The following is a 15,787-nucleotide window of genomic DNA, read 5'->3' as shown; positions in this document are numbered from 1 at the left end:
GAGTGTTGTAGGATGGAAAGGTCAGTCTGTGATAGGAAAAGGTAGTCAATCCTGGAGTACTTATTGTGTGGTGTGGAGAAGAAGGTGAAGTCTCTGCCATTAGGGTTAAGAGTACGCCAAGTGTCATGAAGTAATAGGGTTTGGAGTTCGGATTTAATGGTTCGAAGAGCGGCGTACGTGAGGGAGAACGTGCCGTGGAGGTATCCTGTAGTGGGTCAAGAGGAACGTTGAAATTGCCACCCAAGATAAGCATGCCTTCTTGAAAGGCAGTAAGGGTGGTAGTGATGTTTCGAAAGAAGGCGACCTGGTGGGAGTTCGGGGCGTAGATGTTGGCTAATGTGATTTTGCGACCGAAAAGCGTTCCTTTAAGGAAGAGGTATCGTCCTTTCACATCAGCTAGCGTGTCCGCAAGTTGGAAAGGGCAATTTTTTGCCAGAAGTATTGAGACCCCTTTTGACTTGGAAGTTGAGGCGGTTGCGTGGAATGCAGTAGCATAGTAGTGGTTTTGTAGCTTAGGTGTTGCATCGGTGCGGAAATGCGTCTCCTGTATGAAAACGATATCCGCTTTGTTGCGGTGCATGGTAAGGAGAAGTTGGGAGCGACGTTCAGGAATGTTTAGGCATCGTGTATTGAGGGAGATTATTTTGAAAGGAAATTTGTCAACGGTAGCAGGAGCAGGAGCCATTATTAGGGTGGAGGGGGGCTTCTAGGCCACAGTATATGGAGGTTCCGAGAGCTGTGGCGAGGCCGAGGGTGAAGTCAAAGCAAGTGGCCTAAGACCACAGGGCGATATAGTGGCTATGAGGCTGGGTAGGGGTAAGAGAGTGAAGTGGGGTAGCGGGGAAGGTGTAACTGTGCGTAAGGTCAGGGGGTAAAATGCAGGGGGGTAAGGAGTATTCCAGAGACAGGTGAGAAGTCGCTCACCTATCCAAGTATGGTGATATCCGCGAGCGCGGAGTAGCCGGAAGATGTCAGTGGTGTGAAAGAGAGGTTATAGCAAATAAGGAGTAGCCGTGATGATGGCCACTGTGTGGGAAGTGGATGTCGTGAGAGAAGGAAGGAGTGAGATGGGCCAACAGACCGTCAGCCATAAAGGGCAAAAAAATAATGATAACGTATGGGGACAGAATTGTTCTAATGGGAGTGGGATTGGGGGCAGGAACAGCCGGAGGGCAATTTGTGGCAAAAGGATTATGTGACCAGAGTATCCTTGAGCGGTCTCCAATGGTCTACGTGGCAATCAGTAAATTAGAAGAGTAACTTCAGGTATTTTAAAGGACGGTGTCAATGGGAGATAACATAACAGTATAACAATATAACCAAATAGAATATGCAGGTAAACAGTTGTGACATTGTGAGACCCAGACAGACAAGAGGTTTGAGGCAACGTAAAGACATGCACGTCAACAGGACAATAATATGTACTGGAGGATAAAAAAAAGGGGGGAGGGGGGGGGGAATATATAAGAAATGAGTAAGGAAAAATATCAGGTAGGAGAGTGGTAAATAGGACACATCCAAGGGTAAGAGGGCATGAGACAGCGGCATGAAGGTATCTTAGATCAATTAGCCTGCAAGTTGGTGTGCCAAGAGCAAAAAAAGGTATGGAGTAGTAAAAGTGAGGACAGGGAGGGGTCATTAAAGATTGGAATCGTGAACAGATAGTTGGAACGTGCAGTAGAGAAATTAAATCAATCCCGTAGACTAGGAGATATAGGTTTAGAGCAGGGATATGCAATTAGCGGACCTCCAGATGTTGCAAAACTACAATTCCCATCATGCCTCTGCCTTTGGATGTCATGCTTGTGGCTGTCAGAGTCTTGCTATGCCTCATGGGACTTGTAGTTCTGCAACAGCTGGAGGTCCGCTAATTGCATATCCCTGCTTTAGAGTTCAGACATTGGGACAGTAGATGGCAGTAGAGGACAGCAAACAAGCCACATAACACGTATCTGGTGTGTCTCCCCATCTAGGAAAGTAAAGCGGGTTGGAGCTAGGCTAAAACGTGACATGTGGAATGTAGAATAGCTTGGGGATTGTGAGGGGAGAGGGAGAGAAAAATAGCAGGAGGGTGAAGAAGGAGGGAAGACGGTCAGCAACAGCAAAGGATAAACACAGTTCAAACAGTCTCACCTCTGTGTATATTGAGGGTGAATATATTTTAGAGCTAACCATAGGCTATTTGCAACCCAAATGTTCCATCCAACAGCATAATACAATAAGTTAACATGGTAGCTAAGTCCGGGTGGTATAGTGGACGCTGAAAGGCAGAAATAGTAAATTAGTCTCCCTGTAGACAGACAGCTTGGCGGGTTCCCGGTGACAAGGGAATCCCAAGACTCCAGGGGGGAATCAAACAGAAGCCTGTGAGGGGGGGGAGGCAAACAAGGCCAAAAGGTGTCACTTCAGACATGGAGAACAGAGATGTCTGCAGGCAGGTAAGAAAGGGGACGGTGATGACTTCAATGGGTGGCGGGGGGGGGAAGTAGCCAACAACTGGAAGGAGCGGGTTATAAGGCACCCAGCCATAGGGAGGGGGACAGGAAAGATCAGGGCTGCCAGTCAGTCACGGAGAGGTTTCCATTGCAGCGTGTGGAGCAGACGGAGAATTCCGACAGCGTGTTACAGCGGGAAGATCATCCATTCAATGGGCAGGATGCGGAGGGGAAGTGGGGTGGCAGTGAGAGGGGGAAGATCTGGAGAGGGAAGTAACGATGGAAAGGCAAAAAACAATGGCACTTATCTGCTGATCCTGGGTGTCAGAAACTGGTCACACTGTTAGTGGTCTCGATGCGCTCTGCAAGGTTGCGGAGCCGCCGGAGGACTGGAAGGCATATGCCTGGGCAGTAAGGCTTGAGTGGGTCTGGATGTGGACGGTGATCGCTGTCTCCTATAGCGCGTCGTTTGCGCATCCATCGGCTCTTCTCTGTTCGGACGGCGGTTCGGGCTGGGTAGGTCGAACTCCGCATACCAGTTTGGTAACTCCACATAAGGGATATCGAGTATCCGGCAGAAATCCTCCAATTCCTCTGGAACTCTCAGGAGGGCTGTTTGGCCAAGATGAGATGCTGATAAGGCAAACGGAAATTTCCAGCAATACTGGATTCCCCTGGCACGCCAGACGTCTAGCAGGGGCCGGAGATCTTTGCGGTGCCTGAGAGTTATGGCCGGCAGGTCTTGGTAGACGTGGATCACTTGTCCTTCATGGTCCAGCTGAGATTTCTTCCTTCGTCTGAAAGTCATTCAAACAGCAGACCACATCCCTGGGGGGGTCGGTGTCCCTGCCGCGGGGTCTCAGGGCCCTGTGGATATAATAACTTTTTTATAGGCTGTTATATTTTTAAAATAGGTTAAGCTATACTTTCTATAAAAAAATCTTATTGATGGTGAAAATTCATCTATGGCCATAATATCTGAGTACACAGTGCCCACAGTAGTATATATTCTATTAAAGTGGGAAGGTTTCCAGAGTCCCTTTCTGGACAGATGAACCTTTGCAATCAACATACAACTGCAAGCTTTTTCTGTGAAAGAAAGATGCTGATTTGTTTTGAGGCAAATATGGTCACTGAAAGGACTAATGAGAAGGGCAAGAGTAAAAACCAAAGCCCCGGAGTCTGATAGGAATCCAGGCAGGGAGCAGTTACAGTGTTTAAAGCCTTCAATTTGGTGGATTTACACAGTTGCTCGATGTACCTTTGTGTGTTTTGTTATCAATAAACTTTCAAATATGGGCATATATATTTCGTCACTGTCTGCCTGATGTCTAAATTACTTGGTTGCTCTTCAACTCATTGATTGGACAATACTACTTTCATAATTAATTAGACAAAAAACATACTGTTAGGGGTTGTGAGTCACTGCATGTGAATGTGGAACATATGTAAGGGGTAAGGGCAGGAGACTGGTGGCTGTGGAAGACTAAATGCAAACAATTGGAACTATACAGGTGGCTGATTACAGTTAAATATTTCAGGATTTACTTAACCACTGCAGTACTGTCACACTTTGAATGACAATTCTACGGTCATGTAATCAGTGTAAATTTTGTTGACTAAAATATTTTCCTCGACAAAATTAATACTATTTTAGTCGACTAAGTCATGACTAAAACTATTTAGATGACTAAAATACGACTAAAACTAAAGTGGTATTTTAGTAAAAATTTTATGTCAAAATTAACTATTTTTTTTCATTTTTTCACACAAATAGTGCATTCTTTTGGTAGTATTTAATCACCACAGTTTTTTTATTTGTTGTTAAATAAACAAAAAAATACATGTTTTTCTTTGTTTCTGTTATACTGAACATTTTTGCACATAAATAATCTTTCTTCATAAATGTAGATCAAAATGTATTCTGCTTCATTTCATTGAAAATAACCCAAATACGTGTTTATTATTTAGTCTGTAGGTATGTTATAGAGTCCACAAACTTAAATGCAAGGTCAGTACACATACCCCCGAATGACCCCTTTTTGGAAAGTAGACAGTAGAAAGCGGTCAGTATTTAGTAAGAGTCATGGCTAGTTTTTTGTAATTTTTTGTCACAATTATTTGGAAAATGACGAAATTAAAAAAATACAGAATTATCATATTACAGGTGTGGTGGTAATAAGGGACACTGACTGGTGACAGTATGTAAAAGAAAAAATATATATATATATTTTTACATTTATTTACTTTTTTATTTATTTTTTTACTTTTTTGAAAAAAAAAAATTTTTTTAACATACTGTGACCATAACAATACAGTGCCACCATAGTAAACTGTACTACTCTGTGGAAGTTGATCAGAATTTTTTTTTTTACACATTATGATTACTTATACCAGTGAAGTTCATTGGTATAAGCCAGTGTTTCTCAACTCCAGTCCTCGGGGCGCACCAACAGGTCATGTTTTCAGGCTTTCCATTATTGTGCACAGGTGATTTTATCAGTTTCACTGCCTTAGTAATTACCACAGCAGTTTGATCTGAGGGAAATCCTGAAAACATGACCTGTTGGTGCGCCCCGAGGACTGGAGTTGAGAAACACTGGTATAAGCAACCATTTTTACTGAATGTGTCTTTTGCTGTGATTGGCCAAAGCTAATCACATGGTACAGATGGGCTGTGATTGGCCCTGTCTGTACCATGTGATCACTGTGATCAATCAAAGCTAGCAACACAATTGTATACAATGGATGGCATGAAAGGAAGCCATTATTTTTTTTACAAATGTCATGTGATCTGCTGTGATGGGTCACAGCAATCACATGGTAGTGCCAGCGGGTCAGTAGTATAGTGATCAGTCATTAATTGTGTCCGGTGGACATAGCCAGTGACAGATTGCTCCACTGCGGGGCGCCATGGCTGCATATGAGGCGCATTCTGTGAAGACGTCATATGACATCCTCCCAGAACAACAGTGCTCCTGCCCGGCTGTCATTGTACTACCTGTATATGCCAGGCGCGAAGGTGTTAAACACTGGCTAAGTCTTGTGTTAAGTAATGACTCTCGAGCCTCCACTTGAACTAAAGTGTATGTGATTGACAACTGCAGCTCAATCTAAAGTGTAAACAAGTGCACCAAAATAATAATCCAATAGTCCAATAATCTGAAAAGTGCAACAGTGCATAATAATACAATAGTGCATGCGGAAATAATTCTTAGAATGATAAATCTGTATCTTCATTAACACGAAGGTACAGATTTATCATTCTAAGAATGATTTTACTTGTTCTGTTATTTTAGACAGTTTGCGCTCATCATATTTATTTATTCTACTGGCTAAGTCTTAACTTATGAACCCTTACAACAAACATATCCAATACAGGGTTTGTTTGAATCCTTAACAGTTCCCTTCATGGATGCCTTTAAAGGAATATTGGATAGTGCAGGATTACAACCATTGCTGCGATGCATAAGAGCTAAAAACACTCTGCTTACAAAGATAGTATTAGAAGCATTTGTTTTATTTTACCTATTTCTCCATTTTGAGCAAAAAGAACCAACCAACAAATCAATCTTCATGTCATCTCTCGTTAGATAATTTATGGTTAACTACTCGGTACCCATGAACAACACCCTTACACTACTATTATGCTGTAAGTGATTGTGCAAGCAAATAGTTAAAAAAAACGTTAATTCTTTGCAGGTTTTATAGATCACTTCTTCTGAAATATCTTTTGATGCTGTGTAATAAAGGTTGGTACAAACAAATTTTGATTTTGGAAAGATGCTCACAATGATCGTTAAAATCACAATTTAAACATCTGTACTCAGCTAACCACAACCTATTTAAATGAGGACAAATGTGTATAAAACTACATTTCATTAAACTTATTAAAATGTATTTACTATCATGCTTTTCTCCCCCTTTATTGATTCACTTAGATGTATGTTAATCAAAGCAAACCGGCTGAATTCATAATCCTGGGATTTCCTGGTTCTCTTAGTTTGCAATATTTTTGCTTCTTGCTACTACTGATAACATATCTGTTAACGCTTATGAGTAACTGTGTGATCATCATTATTACACGGATAGAAAGAAACCTGCACACACCTATGTATTTTTATCTTCGTAACCTCTCTTTTCTGGAGATTTGTTATGTTTCTGTAATTGTTCCCAAGATTCTCACCACTATTACTCCACATGGGAGATATATTTCTTTCCCTGGTTGCATAACGCAGCTGTTTTTCTTCTTCTTCCTGGGATCCACAGAATGTTTTTTATTTGGTGTCATGGCGTATGACCGCTACTTAGCCATCTGTCAGCCACTACACTACACAACCCTGATGAATAATGCCATGTGCTACAGTCTTAGTATAGGTTCAGTCATTGGAGGCTTTGTGACCACTTTCCCACATATTGTCCTAATCTCCCAACTTCCGATTTGTGGAGGTAATATTATTAATAATTTCTTTTGTGACACTCCCCCCCTGCTTCAACTGTCTTGTGCAGACACATACCTAATTGATATGTTGGATTTTGTGTGTGCTTCCCTAGTGATATTATTGTCTTTCTTGGTGACTTTGATTTCCTATTTTTATATTCTTGCAGCAGTCTTACGTATAGCTAGTAAAAATAGAAGAAAAACCTTTTCTACCTGTTCTTCACACTTAATTGTTGTGTTTATTTATTATAGTACTGTGATATTTATGTATGTTAGGCCAAAAGTAAGTTTGGCTTTCACTCTAAATCGAGTAGTTGCAGTTTTTTACACTGTTGTAACACCTATATTTAATCCCCTAATATACTGTTTAAGAAATAAAGAAGTGAAAGATTGCATTAAAAAGCAGCTGGGTCCTTTGATGAACTTTTATAAAAGATAACAAATATATTTATTAAAGGTAATGTAAAGTGCTGTTGTACTTATATTATTCTTTCTAATTGCTCTATTTTTAATTTTTTTGTGGTGTTTGGCAAAAAAGAATTCAAGTAAATTTAAATGTTTGCATATGGTTATTATGGGCCAGATCCACAAAGAGGCGCCGTAACTTAACTATTCTGATTTAAGTTACACTGCCGCAAAATTTCTACCTAAGTGCCCGATCCACAAAGCATTTACCTAGAAATTTTCGACTGTGTAACTTAAATCCGGCCGGCGCAAGACGTTCCCAATTCAAATGGGGCGAGTCCCATTTAAATTAGGCGCGCTCCCGCGCCGGACGTACTGCGCATGCTCGTGACGTCATTTTCCCGACGGGCATAGCGCAAAATTACGTTACGCCGTGTTTTGTGAATCGCGCCGGGTAAATAAAGTTACATTGGGGAAAAAAAAGATACGGCGGGAAAAAAATAAAAATAAATCAGCGTCGCTGCAAAGAAGGGTCTACTTTTACAAGGTGTAAACAGTTTACACTTTGTAAAAGCAGCCCTAATTTTACGATTGCAACGTAAGTATTTACGGAGATTTCACAAAGCTAAACCGCTTCGTGGATCTCCGTAAGTGCTCATTTACATGCGCGAAGCGGCATTTCGACTCAAAATGCCCCCAGCGGCGGATGCAGTACTGCATCCTAAGATCCGGCAGTGTAAGTCCCTTACACATGCCGGATCTTTTGCCTATCTTTGGGAAACTGATTCTGTGGATCAGTTCCAAAGATAGAAACAGGGATATGACGGCGTATCAGTAGATACGCCGGTGTATCCCTTTTGAGGATCTGGCCCTATGTACTTTATTCTCATATCCACCCCATATGTGAAGCATAATGCTTCCTTTTATACTTTTTCTTGTTTTTTTCATAGATCTAAAAAAAGCTTGTTGATTACAGATCTCAGTAGCTTATACTAAAATACAGTATACATACACAATAAGAGACTTAGTATGTTTTTATATAATATTAAATCAGTGGCGGTGCATCCATAGAGGGTGCAGGAGCGCCACCCCCTCTCTCCTGCACCCTTCACTCACCAATAGATAGATTCATGCATTGCATTAATCTATCTATTGTTGCTGCTGCCACTCCCTTTTCAGGTGTCTGGTCCCTTGTCGGGCTCCGGGCATCTGAATTACAGTGGCGGGGGGTATTTGGAATTCCCTTGATTAGAGATGTTGGCTCTAATAGGCAGCCTGATTAGAGCCATGGGCTCTAATAGAGCCAGGGGGCGATGCCGCCCCCCATTCAGGTGTCCAGCCCCTTGTCGGGTGCCAGGCATCTGAATTACAGTGGTGGGGTGTATTTGGAAGTGCTTGATTAGAGCCGTCCACTCTAATAGGCAGTCTGATTAGAGCCATGGGCTCTAATAGGCTTCCAAATTGTTAAACTGCGGGTGCACTGCTGTGTGTTCGCTGTTTACACAGTGCTGTGTTGGGGAATCGAATAAATCAATTCCCTAATACTGACCTGCCTCTCAGCCAATCAGGTGCACTGGGTCTGGTTACCTGTCACCTAATTGGCTGAAGCGACAGGCGATGTGGTTGGATGCCTATCAGGCGTCCAATCATAGCAGAAGAGGATGGGAGAAGACATCGAGGACTCAGAGGGGGAGGGGAGGACATTGCTAACCCGAGACAGGTAAGTGCAGAGCGGGGGGGGGCACTGGCAACATTTGATGGGGCAAACTGGTGGCAATGGGGAAAGCTGGCAGCAATTGATGGTGCAAACTGTTGGCAATGGATGGGGCACACTGTTGGCAATTGATTGGGCACACTGGCAGCATTTGATGGGGCACACTGTTGGTAATTGATGGGGCACACTGTCAGCAATTGATGGGGCACACTGGCAGCATTTGATGAGGCACACTGTTGGCAATTGATGGGGCACACTGTCGGCAATTGATGGGGCACACTGTCGGCAACTGATGGGGCACACTGGCAGCAATTTATGGTTACAGTAGCTGCATTTGATAGCACAGTAGCTGCACTTTATGGGCACAGTGGCTTTGTTTAATGGCACAGTGGCACTGGCTGCATTTGTTGGCACAGTGGCTGCATTTGATGGGCAAAGTGGCTGTGTTTGATTGGCACAGTGGCACTGGCTGTGCTTGATGGCACAGTGGCTGCATTTGATGGGCACAGTGGCTGCGTTTGATGGCACAGTGGCTGCGTTTGATTTCACAGTGGCTGCGTTTGATGGCACAGTGGCTGCTTTTGATGGGCCCAGTGGCTGCATTTGATGGGCACAGTGAGGCTGTAATTGATTTTTTTTTTCAGTTTGTTTGCTCCCCCCAAAAATGTTGAGCACCAGCTGCCACTGATTGGTTTGAGAGCACTTTTGACTTTTGACTTGATATTCAAGCGATGTCTTGATATAAAAGTAGCGTCATGTAACAACGGAGTATAAAAGAGAAGAGAGGCGCCTCAAAGTGTAGCAATCTTGTTACATTTATTGAAATTACAACATTTAGCAACTTATTGCTACACTTAGAGGCACCTCTCTTCTCTTTTATACTCTGTAACTCCTGCTGGATTTTGCTTCTAATCCCCTTGTGGAGGCCTCCATTTGTTGATGGAAATTTTGTGGTTACATAACCTATCACATTGCTACAATCTTTTTATATGGACTATAAAATGAAAAACTTATGAATAAATGGTTGTGGAATGAATCATCTGAGTTTCCATTATTTCTTATGGGGAAATTCGCTTTGATATACAAGCATGTTTCTGGAACGAATTATGCTTGCAATCCAAGGTTTTACTGTGTGTGTGTGTGTGTATATATATATATATATATATATATATATATATATATATATATATATATATATATATATATATATATAAAATTATTGAAGTTATATTATTACATGTGGTAATTCCTATCTTTCAAATTTATATTTTAAGTGAACCTCTCCTATGACTCTTCTTACTAAAGTACTTACAAGTTCTGAACAAACGGCTATTTCCAGTCCATCCACAATACATCAAAAAAGGCTAAATGCCTTGTTTCCTATGCTGACAGTTCACACTACAGCATTGCTGTGGTGTTATTTAAATGCAGCACTTTTTTTCAGTGCAGAATGTCGCAACCTAAACTGTATTGAAATGTCATGAATGTCAAAGTTGTGTATGGATGGAGCAATCTAATTTTATTAGGCTATTTCCTAGTCAAATATTTTTCACTGATTTCAATGAACGTGAATAAACCCTAAAATCACTTTAAACAAACCCTATTGCACCTCTGTAGCTGTAGGCATTATAGATAATTTCATACTCAAAGTTCAAAACAGGGACACTGAAGTATTTTTTAGCTATTACACAGGTGTTTATAAGCTATTAGAAACCAAATGAAACAACTTTTGTGCCTTTATTGTGATCTTTGAGGATGTAATGCTTTTGGTACATGAAAGGTTATGGCTTGTTTTAACACGTTTAACCCGTTGTTAAGAATACATTAATAAATTACTAATAGAGCAAATAATATAGTGTGGCACTAAATCCCAATTTTAAAATATGAATAAAGTGTCACAGTGATTATCAATGAACAAATGAAAACATGTGATACAAATATTGCCATTCACACGGATATAAATAAATATATATATATATATATATATATATATATATATATATATATATATATATATATATATATATATATATATATATATTTTAAAAAGAGTTCCAATTAGATAATGTGTAACAATACATACATGTATCAGCCTCTGTAAACAAATAGTCATAATAAGTCCAAAGTGCCCTACTGGGCAATGAATCCCAAACTTAGTGCTGCACATCCAAATGAGTGAATATATAGAAAGTTTTCTTTGATCAAAATAGATATAATAAGTGCAATGACAGTCTTCCAAATGAGTGACTTCACTCCATGCAATCCAGTGCTCCATCACTTTGCAAATTGCGCAAGTTTAAAGCTCTTTTGTTTATATCAATATTATCTTTATCCCAGATTGAATCATGTGCGGCTTTCCGACATATCTTATTAAAACCTAGCAACACTCACATTCAAATTTACACTCAACAACGAGTGTATCAAACAGTGGGGTCACACAGGAAAAGGTCCAGGGGTGGACCGACCATTCCGTCACTCGGTCACTGCCCGAGGGCCCCATGCCACTAGGGGGCCCCCATCAGGGTTGCCAGCCTCAGTAAAACCAGGGACAGAATGTACACATCTCTGTCCCTGAAATGTCCCTTACTGACATCCTTTTGGTATAAAAATCCCAAGATTATAACTGCCCCACCTCTCCAGTACCTTTTCAGTGTGTGTGTGTATATTCTGTGTGTATATATACTGTGTGTGTATACTGTGTGTAGTGCCTGGCTACTTTCAGAGTTGTCTGGGGAGTGAGTCCCGCTCCAGGCCGAAAGGTGGCAGCAGTGGGGTCAAGTGCAGTTGGATATCTCTTCCTTGCAGCCAATCAGGAGGGTTGGTCACCTCGCTGTGCATTCTGGGGAGGGGTATTTAAAGGGCAGAGGCCATTGGTTTGAGGTCGCTGTGTTCCCGCTCTTGAGCTGGGCAGTCATCCCACCAGCCCCGTGCATGGCCCTCCTAGCCGGGGTGTGTGCGTGTGTGTGTCGCAATGTTCCTGGCTCCGGGACCACATTGGTCTGGAGCACATTCATCTAGCTTGTGTATCCAGTGGGTCGACTGGGTCCCTAAGTTGCTAAATGGTCTTGGGCTGTCCGTCCAAATGGAGGAAGCTAACTGATGAGGAACCTGTCTTGGCAATACCGAGCACAAGGCTGGTGTTTCAGGAGAGGCCTGTCCATTCATCAGAGGACACTTTTGTTCTGAGAGGCTGGACGCTGGTCGCCTGTCAGTTGTTTATTTAACTAGAGCTATTTGAAGGAGAACCGGGTGCTGAATCCAGTCAAGAAGGATTTCGGACCGTAATTGTCTCCAAACTTCAGGAGGGTCTGTGGCAGAGACTTAATCCTATTCATCTGAGTGACACTCTGGCTGCCAGGCTGGTGAGAGAGGCCTGTCCAGATGCACTATACCCACTCTGGCTAGAGTGGCAAAGTAATGTTGTCATTGGAAGCAGGACTGTTTCCATTTCCAGTTACACCTGAATGTGCAGTCTTCCATTTTGCTATCCCTTCACCTTCTGTTGGGTAATAAAAGACACCTGTCGTGTGTGGACATTGACTTTACTGCAGCTCTCATCCAGTACCCTAGACGGCGGAGATACAGAGGTAACGTGCCACCCAAAACAAACCAGCAGCTCCTTCGGGGGTAGTGCTACATGTGTATGCATACCGTATGTGTGTGTGTATACTGTGTGGAACCATAATCTATTGCCTGGGGTCCCCATAATCTCCTATTGCCAGAGGACCCCATAATCCCCTATTGCCTAGGGGCCCCATGAGTTGTCATTCTGCCCGTGATAAGGTCGCTTTGTGTTCCCAACTTCTGGTCTTGGCTGTGACTGGAAGTGACATCACTCTGCTCCACTCGACGTGTTACATCACAGACATGTGACTTTCTCAAGGGATGTCACATCCGGTCACACCTGAAATCTGAAGTTCGGAACACAAAGCAAACTTATCCTGTGTTACTCCTCTGTTCATTACACTCTGATTTTAAATGTGTGCATTACATTTCACTTTTTTTTTCTTTTCACCATTTAAACATCATTATACAGGGCAGCAGCTGTGGGCAGAATCACTTATATATACGTGATACTGCATTTCGGCCTGCAGGGGGTGCGCGCATGCCAAGTCTTATCTCAGTTCTGATAGGATGTAAGGGACGATCCTGTGTCTCTGCAAAGCAGAGACTAGAATCTATCTCTTCCCCTAGAGAAAGCACCACACTGTGTACACAAAAACACTGGCTAGGCACACAGTTAACCCTTTGATCGCCCTACATGTTTACCCTTTCCCAGCCAGTGTCATAAGTACAGTGACAGTGCATGCATATTTTTAGCACTGATCACTGTATTATCATCACTGGTTCCCTCAAAGTGTCAAAAGTGTCAGTTAGTGTCCGATAGTGCCCTGCAATATCACTGTCCCACTATTATGCCTTGTACACACGACCGGTTTTCACGACGAGAAATTATTATATTGGGTATTGAAAATCGGTCGTGTGTATGCTCCCTAGCAGTTTTCTCAACGAAAAAACTGCCCGGATTTTTTTTTAAACCAGCTCTCTATTTTCTCATCGTGTTTCCCGTCAGTCTTTTTCTCGTCACGAAAAACGGTTGTGTGTATACTTTTCCGAGGGAAAAAAAATGTGCATGCTCAGAATCTAGTATGAGACGGGAGCGCTCGTTCTGGTAAAACTAGCGTTCGTAATGGAGATAGCACATTCGTCACGTTGTAACGGACTGAAAATCACGAGGCTGAAAAGCGCAAATCATCTCTCACTAAACTTTTACTAACATGAGGATCAGCAAAAGAAGCCCAAAGGGTGGTTCCATTTGAAAGGAACTTCCCCGTTATAGTCCCGTTGTACGTGTGGTACGTCACTGCGCTTTGGTCGGACGTTTTTTTGCATGAACGTGTGTATACAGGTCAGGCTGGAGAGGAATCACGTCGTGAAAAACATAGTTTTTTTCCTGACGAGAAAAATGGTCCTGTGTACAAGGCATAAGTCGCAAATCGCTGCCATTCCTAGTATAAAAAAAAAATCCTCAAATATATCCCATAGTTTGTAGACGCTATAACGTTTGCATGAACCAATCAATATACACGTATTGGAATTTTTTCCCAAAAACATGTAGCAGACCGTGGTTGTGGGGGTCTGCGGGCGGGGGTCTTATCGGAATCTGGAAGCCCCCTTTAACAAACGGGGCCCCCAGATCCCGCCCCCCATGTGAATTGGTAACGGGGTACATTGTACCCCTACCATTTCACCCAAAAAATGACAAATGTGGTAAAAAAAACACACATACAGCTTGGGACAAGTCCTTTAATAAAAAAGAAAACAATTTCAGCGATGGAATCCTTCCACGACTCGACCCCCATATAAGAGTAAATGAGAATCTGACTGTGATGAACATTTCGCTCCAGAAGATTGGGACACAATGCTGGATAAAATACGCAATGTTACAAAATCCTTGGCAGTTAGAGAAACAGCCTATAAGGTATTGACTAGATGGTATTATACTCCATCCAGACTTCAGGCCATATTTCCAGGAACTTCTGGACGATGTTTTAGGGCAGGGGTGGGGAACCTACGGCCCGCAAAATCATTCCATCCGGCCCCCGTCACTTGCTGGATGCTCTGCTTTGTCAGAGGCTGTTTAGAACTCTCTCTGCACTACACATGAGAGCAGACGAGGGAGAGGGGCGGGGACTCTACACAGACACAAGCTCCTCATGAAGCCAGCAGCCTGCACGGATGTCCTGTGTAAGTTATGCTTCTTGTCACACTCACAACAGATTCGTGTGACTTCCCTTCCGTGCTGGTTTCCAGGAGCAGACTGCGACTGTGTGTTTGTGTGTGGGATCGGCATGGGGGGGGGGGGGGGGGGACAATGATGGCATTCTAACTTCACCTGCAAGAGCCTGGGAGAAATTACACATGCCACATACTGTGTGTAAATATGGACGGGGGAGTGAGTGCCTGATCTTGGGTGGAGGAGAGAAGAGTTGTGGTTATGCACACTGTCACTCGCTGATCTAGGGGAGGGGGTTGTGGCTGTGCACACTGACTTGCTGATCTGGGGGGGGTTGCACACTGTGACAGACTGATCTGTGTGGGGAGATTAGGTTGTTTTTGTGCACACTGTGATAACCCAGTATGTCCCCTAATACAGGGGCGGACTGACAACTCATGGGGCCCCCGGGCAATAGAAGATTATGGGGCCCTTCTGGCTTACAGATGGCCACCACGCCAGGAGGTAGTGCAGAGGCGGGCAGCTAAAATCTTGGGATATTCACATTAAAAGCATGTCATTTTCGGACATATCAGGGACAGATCTAAAAAAAACACAGATTTTTACATACTGTCCCTGGTTTTACTGAGCCTGGCAACCCGGATGGGGCCCCCTAGTGGCATGGGGCCCTCGGGCAGTGCCCGAGTGACTCAATGGTCAGTCCGCCCCTGCCCTAATATAATCCCACACCCCAAGTCATTCTGTTCCCTAATACAGTCCTCCCATTTCCCAGGTCAGTCTGTCCCCCATTATAATCCCCCCCATGTCAGTATGTACCCCAGAACGATCCATCTAGGTCAGTCTGACTGACCTGTGTGGATTGTACTGAGGAACAGACTGACATGGGGGGATTATAATGGTGACAGACTGACCTGGGGGCAGTGGCAGAACTAGCATGATCACAAAGGTTGCCCACGGAGCCCAGGCCCCAGAAGCACCACAGAGCCCAGCATCCCCACAGAGCCCAGCAGCCCCACAGAGCTCAGCAGCACCACAGAGCCCAGCAGCACCACAGA

At 43.2% G+C, this 15,787-nt stretch overlaps 1 protein-coding gene across 1 annotated transcript; it reads left to right on the top strand.

Annotated features, from left to right (window-relative positions):
- Nucleotides 1-6,376: 6,376 nt before the first annotated feature.
- LOC120924856 (olfactory receptor 6B1-like) lies at nt 6,377-15,263 on the top strand (the record flags this gene model as incomplete). The annotated part of the gene is made up of 2 exons (XM_040335841.1): nt 6,377-7,286; nt 15,241-15,263. Coding segments are annotated over exons 1-2 (933 nt in total), but the record flags the coding sequence as incomplete, so codon positions are not given.
- Nucleotides 15,264-15,787: the final 524 nt, after the last annotated feature.

The sequence above is a fragment of the Rana temporaria genome, chromosome 1 (assembly GCF_905171775.1).
Source record: "Rana temporaria chromosome 1, aRanTem1.1, whole genome shotgun sequence".
Taxonomy (NCBI): domain Eukaryota; kingdom Metazoa; phylum Chordata; class Amphibia; order Anura; family Ranidae; genus Rana; species Rana temporaria.
This window is presented reverse-complemented; position numbering and strand designations above follow the sequence as displayed.